This window comes from Dendrobates tinctorius, unplaced genomic scaffold (assembly GCF_039654945.1).
Source record: "Dendrobates tinctorius isolate UK_male_01 unplaced genomic scaffold, ASM3965494v1 ptg000265l, whole genome shotgun sequence".
Lineage (NCBI taxonomy): Eukaryota > Metazoa > Chordata > Amphibia > Anura > Dendrobatidae > Dendrobates > Dendrobates tinctorius.
This window is the reverse complement of record NW_027361932.1, coordinates 15,356,941-15,377,601: the sequence shown is the minus strand read 5'-3', so window position 1 is coordinate 15,377,601 and position 20,661 is coordinate 15,356,941. Positions and strand designations below refer to the sequence as shown.

The following is a 20,661-nucleotide window of genomic DNA, read 5'->3' as shown; positions in this document are numbered from 1 at the left end:
GGTCAGGTGACGGCAAGGGGGCGGGGCTTAGTGTCCTGCTTTCAGATATGACAGGACACCATACAACAACTCAGAGTCAGGCAAAACGGAGGTCACGACAGTACGGGCAAACGAGGCACAGGAGGGACAAACAGACGGGTAGTCAGACAAAGCCAAAGGTCATACACAAGAGGGCGACGTGGTACCAAAGGGACGAGCAGAGAGAAGTCGGGTCACAAGCAGAGAGTCATATACGAGAGGTAGCGCAGTACAAGAGGGGCAGGCAGAACTCGTAACAGGGACAGAACCGGATCAAAACCAAACAAGCAAGCAAGATATCAGGCACAAGGCACACGTACGCACAAGGTCAACTAACTCAGCCGAGGGCAGGAGTATAACTGACACCGGACCTAGGTCCAGTGAGCATTAAATAGCTGCCCTCTGCCAGAGAGAGGCGGAACAATTATCCCCCAGTCTGATCAGGAAGGACCAAAGCGAAACCCCGTCCTGGATCATGACAGGATGGGTATTGTTCCTCCTTCAGGGGCCACAGAACATTTGTCTCTTTGCAGCTTGGCACACATGGCACACTTCATATCTGACTGTATGTGCCAAGACCCTCGCGTAATCCACATTTTCAATAGCAACCTATACTGTTTGGCCACCTTTCTAAACCCACGGTACAAGGACAAATTTCCTTCGCTACTGTTGCAGTCACCAAGGGGTTTCACAATGGAATCCTTCAAGAAGGCCGTTGTCGATCATTTGATGGCAACAGTACCCTCAGACACCACTGCTAGCAGAGATACCAGCTCTGTGCATCAGCATGCATTAATGGGGAGAGATACACCAAGCAGGTCCAAAAGAGGTGGTGGTAAAATGTCCACAATCTGGGCTATCTTCAATAAACCGGCTCATCACCAAGGACTAGCTGGAATAGTAGCAATGTCAAGGAGGGAAAAGTTGAACAAGATGACGACTATCTAAGTGACCAATACCTGCGTCCTTCCTGACACTTCTGTACCATTTAATTACTGGGTATCCAAGCTGCATAGTTGGCCCAACCTCTCCTTCTATGCCTTGGAGGTGCTGGCCTGCCCTGCTGCTAGTGTGATGTCAGAGCGTGTTTTCAGTGCCGCTGGGGAAATCATCACAGATACACATACAACATACAACAGAAAATGCAGACAGGCACACTGTCTTGCTTCCTTCATCAACTATGATACAGCCCCCTGGGCTAATTTTTGGAGACACTATGGCTATGCCTGGACACTGGGCACAGCCACCTCTATGCTAGTAGTCCTGGCTTTATCATAATTGTTTGGCCCTTCAGACCTGCCTTGCTTCCTTCATCAACCATGATACAGCCCCTAGGGCTAATTTTTCGAGACACTATTGCTATACCAGGACACTGGGCATGGACACCTCTATGCTAGTAGTCCTAGCTTCATCATAATTTTTTGGCTCTTCAGACCTGTCTTGCTTCCTTCATCAACTATGATACAGCCCCTTGGGCTAATTTTTGGAGACACTATGGCTATGCCTGGACACTGGGCATGGCCACCTCTATGCTAGTAGTCCTGGCTTTATCATAATTGTTTGGCCCTTCAGACCTGCCTTGCTTCCTTCTTCAACCATGATACAGCCCCTAGGGCTAGTTTTTGGAGACACTATTGCTATACCTACACATTGGGCAGTGGCACAACAAAGACAGTAGTCCAAGCTTAATAATTGTGAATCCCTTGTGATGATGATGATGATGATGGGTGGCTTCTTCCTGCGTTAAACGTAACACAGCCCCTAGGGCAGATTGCTCTCCTTACACCACTTACACACTTAGCTGTCAGAAGATCGCCTCCATCATCAGTCGCTATTACGGCACTTCTGATATATCACTGGCACTGCGTAAGAGGCGTACGAGTCTCGCTCTTACGGCAAAAAAACGCAGGACTTCAAATAGTGTTTGTACATTCTAGTGAAGTAGTGGTGTAAAAACAATCGTGCAGCCCCTGACCAGGTTCCCCCATGTTATATACATTTGTTTACAGCATACATTTTTTAACATTTACACATTTTTTAGCCTTTTCCTCAACCCCCAGACCGCTTTGTAGGGTCCAGCAGACAACTACTCGCATTTTCCATTGACTTTCATTGGACTCGCTATTCGTACCGAATACCCGAGTATTAGGGTATACTCAGTACGAGTATAGCGAGTCCGAATACTTTAGTACTCGCTCATCCCTAAGGAGCAGTAAAGTAATGTTAGTAGATATTTTAGCAGAAAGTTTTAATTAGAATTCCATTATTGCAGCCATAAAGGTTTTATCCAGGTTTTCCTGAAACTCTGCAGTCACTGGGCACTGTGAGAATTCTCAATGGCCGGCAGCAATACCGAGTGGTCATATAATTGCAAGTATGTGCTATGCATACACCCAGCTACTTTTCGAATAGACATGCATGCTCAATACAATTGACTGCAGGCTTTTGTAAAAAAAAAAACACCTGCACAATTCCTTTAATATACAATATATCATGCTTCCACATGTTCTAGAATCTACATCAGTTCCATGAAAGTTCTCATTACAAGTCTACCAATGCGTTATTCAAGCTTGATTAATATTATTGGGGTGGAGTTACTCTTCTCCGTAGTTTGCAGCTTCCTATCAGGTGGTAACACATTTACATTTAATTCCTGTTATTATTTTTTGAGTCTATATATAAATGATATTCAGTACCAGAAAGATAAAGAGAGATTTCTGGCTGCGGTCACAAGCAACATGTCCTGGGCTGCCGTATTCATCACTCTTCTCTATATTAGCACATGTAAGATGGGGTCTGATAACAGCAAAGCTTTTCCTTTATGACTGAAACTTGCTTTTTTTTCTGCATTCTTATGTATGTTTCTGTATTTCAGATTGTGCTGCTCAGGTCACAGTCACACAGTCGCCCTCTGAATCCGTGTCCTCGGGGAGTACAGTGAAAATCTCCTGTACAGCTAGTGGAATCAGCCTAAGTGGCTACGGTGTGTACTGGTATCAACAGAAGGAAGGGAACCGTCCTCGATATCTTCTGAGGTATAATAGTTACAGCAGCAAACACCAAGGAGTGGGAGTCCCTGACCGGTTTTCTGGATCTAAAGACAACTCAAAAAACACCGGTTATTTAACCATTAAGGAAGTTAAGATAGAGGATGAAGCAGATTACTACTGTGGTGTGTGGCACTCTAGCAAACACAGTGATACATGTCTTTAGGGAAGTGAGACATAATTGTCATCATATGTACAGTATTATCTCGATATATAAAACTGAATGTATGTATGTATGTGTGTATCACCAACAAATCACAAAGCATCTTTCATTTCACCAGAGCTGTTCAAAAGAAGCTGAGCTGTGATTGGATGCTATGGGCAACAGTTTTCCTTGCAACCAATCACTAAGCATCTCTCATTTCACCAGAGCTGGTTAAAAGAAGCTGAGCTGTGATTGGTTGCTATGAGCAAGTTTTCCCACTTGACAACACCTCAACAGACACTGACATGGTGGGAGAATTCTAGCATCCCCGGGAACATAAGCTCCCAGCCATTGTCTGCCCCCCCCAGAAAGGAGCACAGAGCACATGACAGAAATGAATCCCCCCCTCCCGTGCCCATATACACATCACACATCCTCCATCCCATAGGCACATCTTCCCTCTTAAACGGATCTCCGGTATGGAAGTCAGGGCAAATCCATCCAGCCCTTTGGTTTTGACCCCAGGCCTCTCTTAAAGGGATCCCCAATATGGAAGTTAGGACCGTTCCACTCAGCTCTGTGGTTCTGACCGCAGGGTCTCTTAAAGGGTTCATTTGTATGCAAGTTAGGGCAAATCCACTCATCATTTTGGTACTGACCTCAGGCCTTTCTTAAAGGGATCTCCGGTATGGAAGTTAGGGCAAATCCCTCAGCGCTCTGATTCTGACCCCAGGGTTCTATTAAAGGGATCATTGGTATGCAAGTCAGGGCAAATCCACTTAGTGCTCTGGCTCTGATCCCACGCTTTCTTAAAGGGATCCCCTATATGGAAGTTAGGGCAAATCCACTCGGCGCTCTGGTTCTGACCAAGGCCCCTCTTAAAGAGATCCCCGGTATGAAAGTGAGGACAAATCCACTCTGCACTTTGGTACTGACCCCATGCGTCTCTTAAAGGGATCCCCGGTATGGAAGTCAGGGCAAATCCATCCAGTGCTTTGGTTCTGACCCCATACCTCTCTTAAAGGGATCACCGGTATGGAAGTCAGGGCAGTTGCCTTCAAATGCTCTGGTACTGACCCCAGGCTCTATTAAAGGGATATCCTGTATAGAAGTTAGGGCAAATCCCTCAGCGCTCTGATTCTGACCCCAGGGTTCTATTAAAGGGATCATTGGTATGCAAGTCAGGGCAAGCCCATCCAGCGCTCTGGTTCTGATCCCAGGCTTTCTTAAGGGGATCCCCGGTATGGAATTTAGGACCATTCCACTCAGCGATCTGGTTCTGACCCCAGGCTGACAGGATTATGTGGGATATTAGGGGTAGTAGTTCGGTGGCTCTGGCTGATGGGATGATGTGAGATATTAGGGGTAGTAGTCCGGTGGCTCTGGCTGATGGGATGATGTGCGATATTAGGGGTAGTAATCCGGTGGTTCTGGCTGACGGGATGATGTGGGATATTAGGGCTAGTAGTCCAGTGGCTCTGACGGGATGATGTGGGATAATAGGGGTAGTAGTCCGGTGGCCGTGACGGGATGATGTGGGATATTAGTGGTAGTTGTCTGGTGGCTCTGGTTGACGGGATGATGTGGGATATTAGGGGTAGTAGCCCGGCGGCTGTGACGGGATGATGTGGGATATTAGTGGTAGTTGTCCAGTGACTCTGGCTGACGGGATGATGTGGGATATTAGGGGTAGTAGTCAGGTGGCTTTGACGGGACAATGTGGGATATTAGGGGTAGTAGTCCATTAGCTCTGGCTGATGGGATGATGTGGGATATTATAGTGAACGTGGCTATGCGGAGTGGGTGGGGCTCTACACTCAGCTTTATATATATAGATATAATCATTATAATTTGTTATAACTAATCGTATTTAGTTACTATGCCCGGCAGCGCCGGGCTCTTCAGCTAGTTACATATAAAAGAGAAAGTGTGCTGAAAAAGAAAAGATCCCAGAGTGAGTACAATAAATCACAAAGTACAAAATAAAACAATAAGTACTGTTAGATAATATGCCACCTACTTCCCAAAAAGAAACAGAAGATAGGTGCAGAGTAAAGAACAGAAACATCAAAGAGACAAACCCCAGCTGGAGTTTCACTGACTGGCTTTAGCCCCTTCCCAATACTGAAAGCGACATCAAGGAGCATCATATCAGGACGGAGCACTCTGTGTGCTTCCATTAGCACAACGCAATGTGATTGCGTTGTGCTGATGGTCTCCACGGTGACACCTGGCCGCAAGATGGCCACGGATTTCTTCAAGGAAGGTGGCTTGTGAGAACCTGCTAAGAGCAGCAGGAGCTGACAAGCCTCCTCCCTGCATGTCAGATGCTGCTCAGATCCCCAGCATTGCAAAAGCATTGCAGAGTGCCAGATCAGCAATCTGTAACTATGCAGTGATGTCCATCCTGGGACAATGTAAAACAAAGTAAAAAAAAAATACAAAGTGTAAAAATATATTAAAAAAAATCCCTGAATAAAGAACAAAAAAAGGAGAAGGAAAGCGCACCTTGTGCGGATCAACAAGGTGGGAGAGCTGAAAATGATAAAATACTGCTCACCTATGAAAGATGTGCAGCTGAGGCACATCACTGGTTAAACTGAATGAGAGCTCAGTTACCTGCTGGTCTACCTGCAAGATCCCATCGAGGTCCAGATCCAAATAGCAGAAAAATTGGGTTTTCAGTTGGTGTATAAAGGGCTGCCCAGAGTCATCAGTGTCCAATCATGTGGCAAAAATTATTTTTAAAAATTATTTTAAAACTAGCTGAAGAGCCCGGCGCTGCCCGGGCATAGTAACTAACTACGGTTAGTTATAGCAAATTATAATGATTATATCTATACATATAAAGCTGAGTGTAGAGCCCCGCCCACTCCGCATAGTCACATTCACTATAATATCCCACATCATCCCATCAGCCAGAGCTACCGGACTACTACCCCTAATATTCCACATCGTCCCATCACCCAGAGCCACCGGACTACTACCCCTAATATCCCACAACATCCCGTCAAAGCCACCTGACTACTACTCTAATTTCCCACATCATCCCGTCAGCCAGAGCCACCGCACAACTACCACTAATATCCCACATCATCCCGTCACAGCCACCGGACTACTACCCCTAATATCCCACATCATCCCGTCAGCCAGAGCCACCGGACAACTACCACTAGTATCCCACATTATCCCGTCACAGCCACTGGACTACTACCCCTATTATCCCACATCATCCCGTCAGAGCCACTGGACTACTACCCCTAATATACCACATCATCCCGTCAGCCAGAACCACCGAACTACTACCCCTAATATTGCACATCATCGCATCAGCCAGATCCACTGGACTACTACCCCTAATATCTCGCATCATCCCGTCAGCCAGAGCCACCGGACTACTCCCCCTAATATCCCGCATTATCTCGTCAGCCAGAGCCACCGGACTACTACCCCTAATATCCCACATCATCCTGTCAGCCTGGGGTCAGAACCAGAGCGCTGAGTGGAACGGTCCTAAACTCCATACCGGGGATCCCTTTAAGAGAGGCCTGGCGTCAGAACCAGAGCGCTGAGAGGATTTGCCCTGACTTCCATACCAATGATCCCTTTAATAGAATTCTGGGGTGAGAATCAGAGCGCTGAGTGGATTTGCCCTATCTTCCATACCAGAGATCCCTTTAAGAAAGCCTGGGATCAGAACCAGTGCACTAAGTGGATTTGCCCTGACTTGCATACCAATGATCCCTTTAATAGAACCCTGGGGTCAGAATCAGAGCGCTGAGGGATTTGCCCTAACTTCCGTACAGGAGATCCCTTTAAGAGAGCCTGGGGTCAGTACCAGAGCATTTGAAGGCAATTGCCCTGACTTCCATACCGGTGATACCTTTAAGAGAGGTATGGGGTCAAAACCAAAGGGCTGGATGGATTTGCCCTGACTTCCATACCGGAGATCCCTTTAAGAAAGGCCTGGGGTCAGTACCAAAATGCTGAGTGGATTTGCCCTAACTTGCATACCAATGATCCCTTTAAGAGACCCTGCGGTCAGAACCACAGAGCTGAGTGGAACGGTCCTAACTTCCATACCGGGGATCCCTTAAAGAGAGGCCTGGGGTCAAAACCAAAGGGCTGGATGGATTTGCCCTGACTTCCATACCGGAGATCCCTTTAAGAGGGAAGATGTGCCTACGGGATAGAGGTGTGATGAGGATATGGGCAGGGAGGGGGGGTTCATTTCTGTCATGTGCTCTGTGCTCCTTTCTGGGGTGCAGACAATGGCTGGGAGCTTATGTTCCCGGGAATGCTAGATTTCTCCCACCATGTCAGTGTCTGCTGAGGTGTTGTCAAGTGGGAAAACTTGCTCATAGCAACCAATCACAGCCCAGCTTCTTTTAACCAGCTCTGGTGAAATGAGAGATGCTTAGTGAGTGGTTGCAAGGAAAACTGTTGCTCATAGTAACCAATCACAGCTCAGCTTCTTTTGAACTGCTCTGGTGAAATTAAAGATGCTTTGTGATTGGTTGGTGATACGCACACACATACATACATACTTTCAGTTTTATATATAGAGATTTATACTCTGCTCTGCCTTCCTGTTCTTTAGGAGGAACGTGAAGTGCTGAATGACCATTGAGGTAGCATAGGTCGGAGAAGTGTGGGATAAATTGTCTGTAGAAGTTGGCTAAACCCAAGAAATGCTGGATGGCATGCAGACCTTGAGGAAGAAGCCAGGAAAGAACAGCAGAAACCTTCTCTGTATTCATTTCAAGACATTGTTTGGAAAGAATGTAGCTGGGGAAAGGCAAGGAGGTTTTTTCAAAGATACATTTGGACAATTTGGTAAGCAAATTATTCTTTCAGAGGCATTGCAGAACTTGCATGTGTTTTCTGTGGGAAGGTAGATCAGTGAAACAATGTCAGGGCAGCACAGTGGCTCAGTGGTTATCACTGCTGCGCTGGGGTCCTGGGTTCAAATCCCACCAAGGACAACATCTGCAAGGAGTTTGTATGTTCTCCCTGTGTTTGTGTGGGTTTCCTCCGGGTAAAGGCAAGTGACGTACTAGGACACATAATTAAGACACATACAGATGTGGCAAAGAATCAGGCTTGGGGCATGTATGATAAATCTGCACAGTCTGGGGAGACGTACTCGACTCTCCACTCTACTCTCAAGATCACATCTCACCACCTGTGCACTCGACCCGATCCCATCCCACTTCATCCCAAACCTCACCACAGTCTTCATCCCAACCCTAACCCATCTCTTCAACCTATCACTAACAACTGGTGTTTTCCCCTCAAGCTTTAAACATGCCTCCATCACACCTATCCTCAAAAAGCCCTCTCTTGACCCATCCTCTGTATCTAGCTATCGCCCTATATCACTTCTCCCATACGCCTCCAAGCTACTGGAACAACACGTCTACCTTGAACTGTCCTCCCATCTCTCTTCTCGCTCCCTCTTCGACCGCTTACAATCTGGCTTCCGGTCACACCACTCCACTGAAACTGCCCTTACTAAGGTCACCAATGACCTCTTAACTGCCAAGAGCAAGCGACACTACTCTGTCCTCCTCCTCCTGGACCTGTCGGCTGCCTTTGACACAGTGGACCATTCCCTATTATTACAGACCCTCTCATCCCTCGGCATCACAGACTTGGCCCTCTCCTGGATCTCATCATACCTAACAGACCGGACATTCAGCGTCTCCCACTCACACACCACCTCCTCACCTCGCCCCCTATCTGTCGGAGTCCCACAAGGTTCAGTCCTAGGGCCCCTGCTGTTCTCTATTTACACCTTTGGCCTGGGACAGCTCATAGAATCTCATGGCTTTCAGTATCATCTTTATGCTGATGACACACAGATCTACATCTCTGGACCAGATATCACCTCCCTACTAACCAGAATCCCTCAATGTCTGTCCACTATTTCATCCTTCTTCTCCACTAGATATCTGAAACTCAACATGGACAAAACAGAATTCATCATCTTTCCCCCATCTCACGTGACCCCCCCTACGAACCTATCAATTACAGTAAATGACTGCCCACTCTCCCCAGTCCCACAAGCTCGCTGCCTCGGAGTAATCCTTGATGCTGATCTCTCCTTCAAACCACATATCCAAACCCTTTCCACTTCCTGCCGACTTCAACTCAAAAATATTTCACGCATCCGTTCATTCCTCACCCAAGAATCTGCAAAAACCCTAGTCCATGCCCTCATCATCTCTCGCCTTGACTACTGCAACCTCATGCTCTGCGGCCTCCCCTCAAACACTCTCGCACCCCTCCAATCTATTCTAAACTCTGCTGCCCGACTAATCCACCTGTCCCCCCGCTATTCCCCAGCTTCTCCCCTCTGTCAATCCCTTCACTGGCTCCCAATTGCCCAGAGACTCCATTACAAAACCCTAACCATGACATACAAAGCCATCCACAACTTGTCTCCTCCATACATCTGTGACCTCGTCTCCCGGTACTTTCCTGCACGCAACCTCCGATCCTCACAAGATCTCCTTCTCTACTCCCCTCTTATCTCCTCTTCCCACAATCGCATACAAGATTTCTCTCGCGCATCTCCGCTACTCTGGAACTCTCTACCACAACATATCAGACTCTCACCTACCATCGAAACCTTCAAAAAGAGCCTGAAGACCCACCTCTTCCGACAAGCCTATAACCTGCAGTAACCACCGATCGACCAAACCGCTGCACGACCAGCTCTACCCTCGCCTACTGTATTATCACCCATCCCTTGAAGATTGTGAGCCCTCGCGGGCAGGGTCCTCTCTCCTCCTGTACCAGTTATGACTTGTATTGTTTAAGACTATTGTACTTGTTTTTATGTATACCCCCCTCACATGTAAAGCGCCATGGAATAAATGGCGCTATAACAATAAATAATAATAATAATAACAATGGGCTACAGTGGAACAATCAGAGCAGTCTGTACTCCTGACTAACATGACACAGCAAAAAGGAGAGAGCGTAGAGATGTACTTTGGACGGTTACAGCTGAAATGGACAGACATGGGGTACAGTCCCATAAACTCACTCGATGTTAAAGTACTGGTAAATGCATTCATTGACGGTATGAACAAAGGCTTACGAGACGCAGTACAGCCAGCCAGACCTGAATGGAGAAATGTAGATCCAAAAGATCTTCTGAAGGTGGCCAAAGGATTTGAACAAACAAGGACATTAAGACGACCTGTCATGTATGCTGGAACACAAGGAAAACAGTGGAGACGTAGTAAGGGACCTAAGGACATAGAAACAGTGAAGTACTGGAATTGTGGTGAGAATGGGCACTACGCCAACCATTGGAAAAACCCTATAAAGGAGAGTAAGCAGACCAGACCAATCTTTCATCTCCTCCACATCCAGACTAGGAAACTGGCAACCCAGTGACAAATGTGTGCCCTGTTCTTATCCCCTCTGGACCTTGTCCTGCCTTGATGACCACCATAACAATGCCAGGAGGGAAAGAGGCAGAAATTTTGATTGACACTGGGGCAGCCGGGACTGTGCTACACAAAGACTTGATAATGCCAGACATGATTACTAATGAGATTGTGGAATGTGTGGGGGTAGAGGGACAAGTGACAGAAGCCCCTATGACTAAACAAATAAGACTAAAATTACAAGATAGCCAAGAGGTGCTTACAAAACATATTGTTAGTGACAATACCCCTATGAATTTACTGGGAGCAGATGTGTTGAGTGCTATATAGGCCACCATACAATACTCTCTTGAGTGTATTACAGTCACAAGTCCCCTCTCAGATAAACATTTGTGTAAGATTGCAGCAATGGTGTATATGACAAAAGTAGTGAAACTAATATCTGACACCAAAATGCCTGAGAATGAAGAAATGAGACAGGTGCCAGACACTGTTTGGGCAAGGGGAAAAACTGATGTGGGTCGGCTGCCCATTCCCCCTGTCATGATTAAATTGAAAAAAGGAACCACTCCTCCTTGTTTAAAGCAATACCCCTTGAGCCTAGCCAAATCAATGGCCCTGAGCAGAGATATTAAAGAGTATGTTAAGGCAGGGGTTCTGGTGCAAAGATCTTCCCCTGCAACACCCCTTTGTATCCCATTAACAAAAAAGGACTGAAGGGTTCCCCTGACACTTACAGAATGGTCCATGACTTAAGGGCTATTGATGATGTTACAGAAAGTGTGACCTCAATCGTCCCTAACCCACACACATTACTGTCACAGATTCCAGCAACGTCAACATGTTTCACAGTCAATGATTTGGCGAATGCATTTTTCTCTGTACCCCTGCACCCTGACTGTCAGTATCTTTTTTCCTTTACTCATGAAGGTAAACAATATTGTTGGACAGTCCTCCCACAAGGGGGGAAAGAACTCCCCTACCATCTATTCAACAGCAATGGCAGGGATCCTTGAGTAGTGGCAATCACCTCATCCGCAGATTATACTATTACAGTACGTGGATGACCTCTTGCTGTTCTGCCCGGACCAGAGGTCCTGCAGGGAAGCTAAAGGTTTCTTGCTAAGTTTTTTTTTGGCAGAAAAGGGTTGCAAGGTCTCATGTGACAAATTACAGTATTGCAACCAAAAGGTGACATTTTTGGGACATTGTATTGCCGAAGTTACAAGACACCTGACTGAAGACAGAAAACAGGCAATTCCAAATCTCCCTCTACCCAGGTCACATCAGCATCTACGCACTTTCCTAGGCTTGGTGACCCACTGCAGGCCTTGGATAAGGTCTGCTTCACAAATGATGCAACCACTTTATGACTGCTTGTCATCAGATCCCTATGATCTCACTCAAGAAGCAATTGATTCCTTCCATTCTCTGAAACTGCTCATTGTGTCAGCCCCGGCCTATGACCAGCCATTTTTCTTGTTTTGCACAGAGCAGGGAGGACATGCTACCACAGTACTGACACAACAACGTGGAGGGAAACAGAGACCAATAGTTTACTACTCAGCACAATTAGACCCAGTGATCAGAGGGTCACCTATGTGTGTCCGTATGGTAGGAGCAGCTGCACTACTATTAGGAAATATGTGAGATCACACTGACTTTTCCTTTGACAATTTATTCCCCACATGACATCCATTCCATACTCGTACAAGTTCAACCAAAACATCTGTCTATGGCCAGACAGCTCCGACTTGAATGCACTCTACTAATTCCTGAGTATGTCACCCTCAAAAGATGTAACGTTCTGAATCCAGCCACCCTCCTGCCTGTGGATTCAGAAAAGGGGGAATTGGTGACCGTATTAGCAAGTAAGGAAGAATACTTTGACATGAACATGACTGCACAGAACTGATGAGTCAGGAGACAGTGGGGTTTGCACACATTCATGAAAAGCCTGTTCCTAATGCAGAATTTGAGTTTTTTGTAGATGGCTCCAGATACCACCAGGATGGACGATTCTACACTGGATATGCAGTCGTGTCCTCACATGAGGTAATCCGAGCTGAACCATTCCCTCCTCACATGTCGGCACAGGAGGCAGAGTTGAAGGCACTAACTGAGGCATGTAGAGCCGCTGCAGGTAAAGTTGCTAATATTTACACAGATTCGAAATATGCATGGGGAATAGCCCATGATTATGGCCCTATCTGGAGAAGCAGAGAGTTTCTTACCTCAGCCGGTAAGCCCATTAAAAATGTAGAGCTGATGAAACAATTAATGGAGGTATTGATGTTACCAGTCCAGGTTGGCATTGACAAAGTAAAAGCACACACGAACGGTGACTCGATGGAGGTAGAGGGCAACAGAAGGGCGGACGACGTTGCTAAAGTAGCAGCAAGGCGGCGTAGGGAGCAGTGGACGGTGGCGGGGAGTCAGCGTATTCCAGCCACTCTGAGCCAAGATGTCCTGAAATCCCTTCAGCAACAGGCTGCCCAAACAGAGAAGGAACACTGGGGGAGACTGGGAGCTGAGCTGAACTCAAATGGAGTATGGGAGAATAAGGATAAATTGTGACTACCGAAGTCCCTGTTCCCAATTATGGCGCAAGCGACACATGGCCCCACTCATGCCTCAAAAAACTCACATGTGTGCCATGGTAGATGCCTTCTGGATCGCTCCTGGTTTCAGCTACGCAGCCGCGAAACTCGTACACTCATGCCTCATCTGTGCACAGCACAACCCAGGTAAAGCAGTAAAAGTCCCTAAGAACGTGACACCTAGGCCTCTCTACCCATTTCAGAGACTGCAGATTGACTACATACAGCTACCAAGGTAGGAGTGTATGCAAATGTCCTAGTATGTGTAGATCTCTTCTCTGGTTGGCAGGAAGCCTATCCGGTAAAATGTGAAAATGCTAAAACGACTGCAGACAAACTGATGAAAGAACTGATCTGCAGGTATGGTGTCCCAGAAACCATAGAAAGCGATAGGGGTACACACTTCATTTCATACACCGTATAGGACACAAAGTAGTGGGAAAGCGGAAAGACTAAATGGGACACTTAAACTGAAAATTAAAAAGGCCATGGCAGATACAGGAAAGAGCTGGGTAGAGTGCTTGCCTCTTGCACTCTTTTCAGTCAGACACACTCCAAATAGAAAGACAGGTTTGTCTCCTTTTGAAGTCCTGTTTGGTAGTGCACCAAAGACTGGTCTGTTCTTCCCACAGGTGCTACAAATGCAACACGTTTTTATGACGGCCTTTCAGGAAAGACTTAATGTGGTACATAAACATGTGTTCTCATCCATTCCAGATCCTAATGAAAGTGCACATGTGCATCAGCTGAATCCAGGTGTTTGGGTGGTCATACGCAGACACGTGAGAAGGAGTCTAGACCCACGATTTGACTGCCCCTTCCAAGTCCAGCAGACCACATCCACCTCAGTATAACTTGAGGGAAAGAAGGTCTTTTCAACAGCAGAATGACTGTTCTCCTAATCACCTTGCTGGCAGTGATAGGATTACTGCACTCTACAGAGACACAGGATAAACTCTTAAATGCTGACTGGGACAACAAACTTATTCGACATCATGCTCTTCTTATAAAGGACATGGAAGGACAGAAACTGAAAGACTGTTGGATCTGTACACACAGCCCAGTATCTGCAAGGACTATGCCGTACTTAGCCTTACCTCTGGAGCCATGGGAGGTGTTAACCCCACACTGCATACACAATGAGACTTGGACTCAATCTAGGTTTTGGGGAAAATATGTGCCCCGTGATATATCTGCCTCATTGGCTATAATCGGATGGGCCGCTAATCCCTGGTTTCAGTTTAATATAACGTGGCCTAATGTACAAATGTGGTGGCGGGAATATGATTCAGATGTCGGAAATATGGTCGCCAGGAGGAGGACTGAAATCCCTCACTCAGACCCCATTCCAAATGATGGACTGTGGTTCAGTCTTCAACACACTGGAGCAAATATCTGTGGTGAGGACAATAATTGCTTCCGTATATACACTCATGATCAAACACAAGTTAATGAGTCGGTGTACCAAGATGGTGTTGAAGGTTGTAAAGCATCTACGGGTAAAATAATAAGGAAAGAAAGGGGTAAATGTACATTTGGTATAAACGGAAAACAAATGAATAATACTCGGTGTGCCCATAAATCTATGTCAAGACTTTTGAGTTTATACCAATGTATACAGACCCCTGGTCACATTTGTGTTCTCCCAGAAGGAGTATTCTTAGTGTGCGGACATCGTGCCTACTGGTGGGTGAGCCCAGACATAAGAGGGGTTTGCATTCTTGCCAAACTGACACCAGCCACTTTCATAGTTCCTCATAGTAAAATAGACACAGCAGCAGTTCCAATTCACACCTTGTATAGAAGGGCTGCAGAGAATAAGCCCCGTCCAAATGGTAGGCCACATCTAGTAGAAATGGGGATAGCAAATAAAATATTCAGTAGTATGCTAATATACCCCTTCATAACACAAATGTGGGATAAATTAGTGGAAACTACAGACTACCTGGATGATCAGATTTTCCAGATTCTTGAAGTTCTTAATGAAACTAATACAATACAGAGACAATTAATCATAGTTACTAACCAACATACTATAGTACTAGATTACCTGACAGCAAAAGAAGGAGGAATATGTCTAATAATTGGTCCCTGCTGGCAATCTCCAGATCAGGGCCAGTATAGACAAAATAGGTGAACTTAGAGACCAATGGTTAAAACAACACAGTGCAAACAGAGACGCCTGGTGGGGTAACACGTTCTCTTTTTTAAATCCAGCAAATTGATTTAATGGCCTAGCAGGATGGATTTTTGGAATTGTACAGACTTGTATGCAAATTTTGTTGTTTTGCATATTGTTTTATGTAGCCGTAAAAGCGCTAATATATGTATTACTTAAGCTACTGAATAATGTATGTGTGAAAAAGGAATCTAAGGCTGAACCTTCCGTAGTGTATCATAGACCCCAGATAGCCATTGCTGACGGGGAAAGAGAGTGTCCACACTGAGGGTGGATGGGCAAAGCAGGTATGAAGCCCTCTTATGGGTACTAGACCCATGAAACAGTAGCTCCTTTGTGGACATCAGCTGACCATGTGGCAAAGGTTATGCCATTTACAAAAGGGGGAAATTGATATAGAAGGGTTAATGCTTTGCCTTTAACTGCCTTTAATTCTTTAATTGCCTTTTGCCTTTCATTGCTAGAATTTATTCTCATGACGCAGCATTCTGATAGTTTGATAGTCTCCTCTTCATGGAGACTATACTTGTTATCATATATGTTCTCAATAGTCAGCAACAACGTGTTCTGAGTACATGGTAAACAAGGTATGACCCTGGGTAAACAGTAGGGGCTACATAAGCTACATAGAGTTACATATAGTTGTTGTAAATGGTATAAAATATTGCCTAGTTTTTCATTACGTCAGATAAAGTGACTTGCTCACAATCTGTGCAGTTTTCTTTTTCTCCATGCGCTTTTAAGTTAAGGGCGTAAACTCCTAATTTGGCCTCACTAGTGATCTGGCATGTCTGACTTTGGGTCAGAACAAAAACAGCTACAACAGAAACAAAAAACATAGAGGAGTTCCCAGAAGATATCAGTAATGAACTCCTGAAGCACAGCGGGTGCATAACACAGCCCAATGGGCACGACAAGATACTCTTAATGACCTTCAGGGGTAAAATCTTTTGTATGTATTCAGACATGGCTGGAGTCTCATGTAGAGATAGGTGATGCACTTGACCCCAGGGGGAGTGAAGTGCCAGGAAGAAAATAGATGGGACAGCCATAAAGTCTGCGGGGTGGCAGAAACTCAGCCTTTTGTTCACATAATACATCTGCAAAGACACAATAATGTATGGGCAACAAAGCAAGGTTCGAAGGCACAGGAGGCGTAGTCTTGGGCGTGAACTTGACTAGAGAGTTGGAAGCACCGATGAAGTACCTGACTGGAGAACCAGTAAATAACTGATTCATGAAGACACTGCCATAGAAGGCCCAGGAGAACAGAATTTATAGATCCTTGAAGAACATAGAAGGAAATTCTTTCAGTATGCAGGACTCCAATACGTAGCGTGCCTGACTGTGTGATGAATTGAACAGATTCTGCCAAGATTTGCCCATCAATGGACGCAACAGTGAGGGGATAATTCAGCTGTTTTGTAGGGAGATTAAGTCGACGGACCAGATCCAGATGAATGAAATTGCCCACGGAGCCAGAATCCAGATGGGCTGCAGTGTAGAGGGATCTCTTCTGCCAGGTCAAAGTAACTTGTGTCAGTTGCTTTGGTGAACAATTACTCTCACATAGGGTCATTTCTCCAGCCAACCCTAGATGCTAGAGTTTCCCAGTCTCAAAGAGTACTGGTGAACAAAATGACCATGCCCTCCAAAGTAGATAGAAACATTCTTTTTGTACCTCCTCTGTGGTCCCTGTACTGAAAGTTTGGCCTGCTCAACCTGCATCGGCTCAGTGGCTGGTGGTATGACTTGCAAAAGCAAAGAGAACTGAAAGTTTGGAGCCAGTCTGGGTTGTCTTCTGGCTCAAGGAGACACTGAAGCTTGTTCCTGAGCTTGCTCGTGCAAGCAGAGATCTATTCTATTGGCCAGGTATATACAGTAAAGGCATCCAGCTAGGATAGTAGTTCTTTGACAGCCAAATCATCCTTGATGCAACCAAACAAGCCCTAGCAGAAGGTTTCCACCAGCACCTCTTCAATCCAAGTTAGCTCCACTACCACAATACAGAAGCGTATGGCATACTGGGCCATGGTGTCCATGCTCTGAATTAAAGACATCAGGAATGAAGCAGTGGAGGAGGTGGGGTCTGGAAACTCGAATACCGCTTAGAACATCTCCAGGAACCTCCCGATATCGCGGGTCTCTGATCCTTCATGTTTCCAAATCTGGTTTACCCAGGCAGAGATTGTCCAAACAGCAGGCTGTGTGGAGTGTGAAATGGATCTGACGCTGATTGATGAAACCGTGGCTCTACTTGGGATCTCCATCATAGTGGGACAGAAGTGGAAGTTGGAGCTTAACAGTACCACCAGAAACCGGAGCATTAGGTGGTTCCCTTGGAGAGGCTGACTGACCAGAGGTTGGTAGAAGCGGAAGTCGGGGTAGACATTGCGGCAAACAGACCCTACAGCTGGGTTACTACCACAATGGTGGCCTGCCTCAGCTGGTCCTGACACTCATGCTGAGCGCAGACTTCCTCTTACAGTATTTGTACACTAGACTTGTAATCCCTGGATCCCAATTTGTCAGTGGAGTCCATGGCCAGAAAAAGATGTAACACTGGTGGATGTGGACCCACTGCACCACAGGCTGGGCTTACCCTGGAGGGGTGTGACTAAGTGTCTACTGAGTCTTCTCAAAGGCCTCTGATTTTGAGGATAGGCTGGGCTACCTACTCCAAGGCAGTCCCTGGGACTTCAGCAGCTGACCTGGCGGTCAGAGGTTTGAGTACAAGGTACAATAGGGCAAGAAAGAGACATAGTCAGACAGTCCAAGGTTGGGGCAGGCAGCACAGATTCACAGTACAAAGATTCAGAGATGGGGAAGTCAAACAGAACGGGAAGACGGGCAGGGTCAAAAACAGAAGACAGAATCTGAAGTCATGTAATAAAAGGTGCTAGAAAACAACGTTTGGGCAAAGAGTAGTGGGAGGAGCTACCTAATTTAGACCCTGCTAAAACAGTGTTAAAATCCTAAAATGGTAAAAAATGCTTGACCGCGCTCAAGGGTACAAAAAAAGGGGCAAAGAATTGACATGAAATAAAAAGAGCCCACAATAGGGTAGTAGACGGTATACGGAGCACTAGAGTGGTAGGGAATATTAACAACAACCTCTGAACACAAATGGAATGTTTACTCCCAAAAGAGAAGGTTATGATAATGAAACTGGTTTAGACACGTGTGAAAAACAGACCTATCGCATCATAAGAACAAGGGCAGCCTGAAGCGGCGATACTGTGGTAGATTTAAGCCATATACCGTATTTTTCGGACTATAAGACGCACCGGACCATAAGATGCACCCCAATTTTCAGTAGGAAAATAGGGGAAAAAAAATGTGTCAAGTGGGGGTCCGTCTTACAGTCCGAATTCAGCTTTCCTGGGAAGGGATCTGGCACAGGTGGAGAAGTAGTCACAGGGGTCATTCAGTGGTCCAGGCTCGTGCGGTGGCGGCTCTGTGCTAGGGCAGGTTGGTTGTGCTGGGGCAGCTGCGCTGGGGTAGGGGCAGCTATGCTGGGGCTGGGGCAGCTGTGCTCAGGCAGGGGCAGCTGTGCTGAGGCAGGGGCAGCTGTGCTGGGGCAGGGGCAGCAGTGCTGGGGCTGGGGCAGCTGCGCTGGGGAAGGGGCAGCAGTGCTGGGGCAGGGGCAGCTGTGCTGGGGCAGGGGCAGCAGGGCTGGGGCAGGGGCAGCAGGGCTGGAGCAGCTGCGCTGGGGCAGGGGCAGCAGTGCTGGGGCAGCTGTGCTGGGGCAGGGGCACCAGGGCTGGGGCAGCTGTGCTGAGGCAGGGGCAGATGTGCTGGGGCAGGGGCAGCTGTGCTGGGCAGGGGCAGCTGTGCTGGGGCAGGGGCAGCTGCGCTGGGGCAGGGGCAGTAGTGCTGGGGCAGGGGCAGCAGTGCTGGGGCTGGGGCAGCTGTGCTGAGGCAGGGGCAGCTGTGCTGAGGCAGGGGCAGCTGTGCTGGGGCAGGGGCAGCAGTGCTGGGGCTGGGGCAGCTGTGCTGGGGTAGCTGTGCTGAGGCAGGGGCAGCTGTGCTGGGGCTGGGGCAGGTGGGCTCTGCGGTGGTGGCAGCGGGCGGAGCTCTGCGGTGCGGTGGTGGCAGCGGGCTGTGCTCCGGTGCAGGGGCCATGGCTCCGCCGGCATTTCTTCGCAGCCCGGAGGCCCCCGCAGTTCCCTTGCTGGCCGCCGCCATGTTGCGGTGGCCTCTGGGAGCATGGACGCCGGAAAGATGGCTGCCGGTCCGGGGACGGCGCATGCGCGGGATCAGATCTCGTCCTGAGATCTCGGGGGACGAGATTCAAATCTCGGCAACGAGATCTCGTCCCCCGAGATCTCGGGACGAGATCTGAAGCTGCGCATGCGCCGTCCCCAGACTGGCGGCCATCTTCCCGGCATCCATGCTCCCGGAGGCCACTGCAACATGGCGGCGGACAGCAAGGGAACTGCGGGGGCCTCCGGGCTGCGAAGAAATGCCGGCGGAGCCGCCGCCCCTGCACCAGAGCACAGCCCGCTGCCACCACCGCGCCGCAGAGCGCCGCCCGCTGCCACCACCGCACCGCAGGTCCCCACCGGTTAGTACCGTGTATTGCGACCATAAGACGCACCCCCCACTTTCCCCCAAAATTTTGTGTTCGGCAAGGGAGGTGTTAAGCCGACGCTGCAGACAGATCCTCTGGGACAGATGGTGGGGTGCAGCAGTGATGTTATAGCCCTCCAAAGGTAGGGCCGCAGTCGTAGGGCAGAGTAGATGAAGAGAGTGGGTGTTGAGGAAGAGGGTGCAGTGTCTGGCACAGAGATGTTGCAGTGCTGGAGAAGTTGCAGAAAGAAGGTAAGGACACAGCGGAATGTAGTTTCTTTACCTTTACTTTGTAAGTGCAGTCCAGGGAGCTGATTTGAACAGCACAGGAGCTGATTAGCCTGGAAGCAACTTAGGAATCTCTCTCGGCAAACGGGTTGTGTGATCTCCTCTCTAGCGCTTATTTTTAGGTACTTGCAGTACGGTGTTACACTGAAGTTCCACTTGCTTATTCTCTTTAGAACTCCCTCGTATGGCAGACAGCTGTAGCCTTCTATCCCCTTTGGCTCACACGTCGCTGTGGTGCCTCCGAGTCTTAGATGGGAATAGATCATTTACAGCTTCCTATTCCTCTGGTTTCTGTTGCAGGACCGTCAGTTGTTGTGAGTTCATTTTCCCCTTCATTACTGAGGCCCGAGGAACTCCCTCTTCTGGTAAAGAAAGGTAGTGAGCCTGATTATCAAACACCTGAGGCTGA

At 47.6% G+C, this 20,661-nt stretch overlaps 1 protein-coding gene and 1 gene segment (V, D, J or C); both read left to right on the top strand.

The window, feature by feature from the left end:
* The window catches only part of LOC141069520 (immunoglobulin lambda-1 light chain-like), a 1,030,357-nt gene that overhangs the window by 845,964 nt on the left and 163,732 nt on the right, over positions 1-20,661 (top strand). The gene's annotated exons all lie outside the window — the stretch shown is intronic.
* LOC141069521 (immunoglobulin lambda variable 5-39-like) overlaps positions 2,731-20,661 on the top strand; it is a 173,324-nt gene continuing 155,393 nt past the window's right edge. Inside the window, 2 exon segments of the V gene segment in view lie at positions 2,731-2,802; positions 2,894-3,210. Of these exon segments, the coding sequence occupies positions 2,757-2,802; positions 2,894-3,210 (363 nt within the window).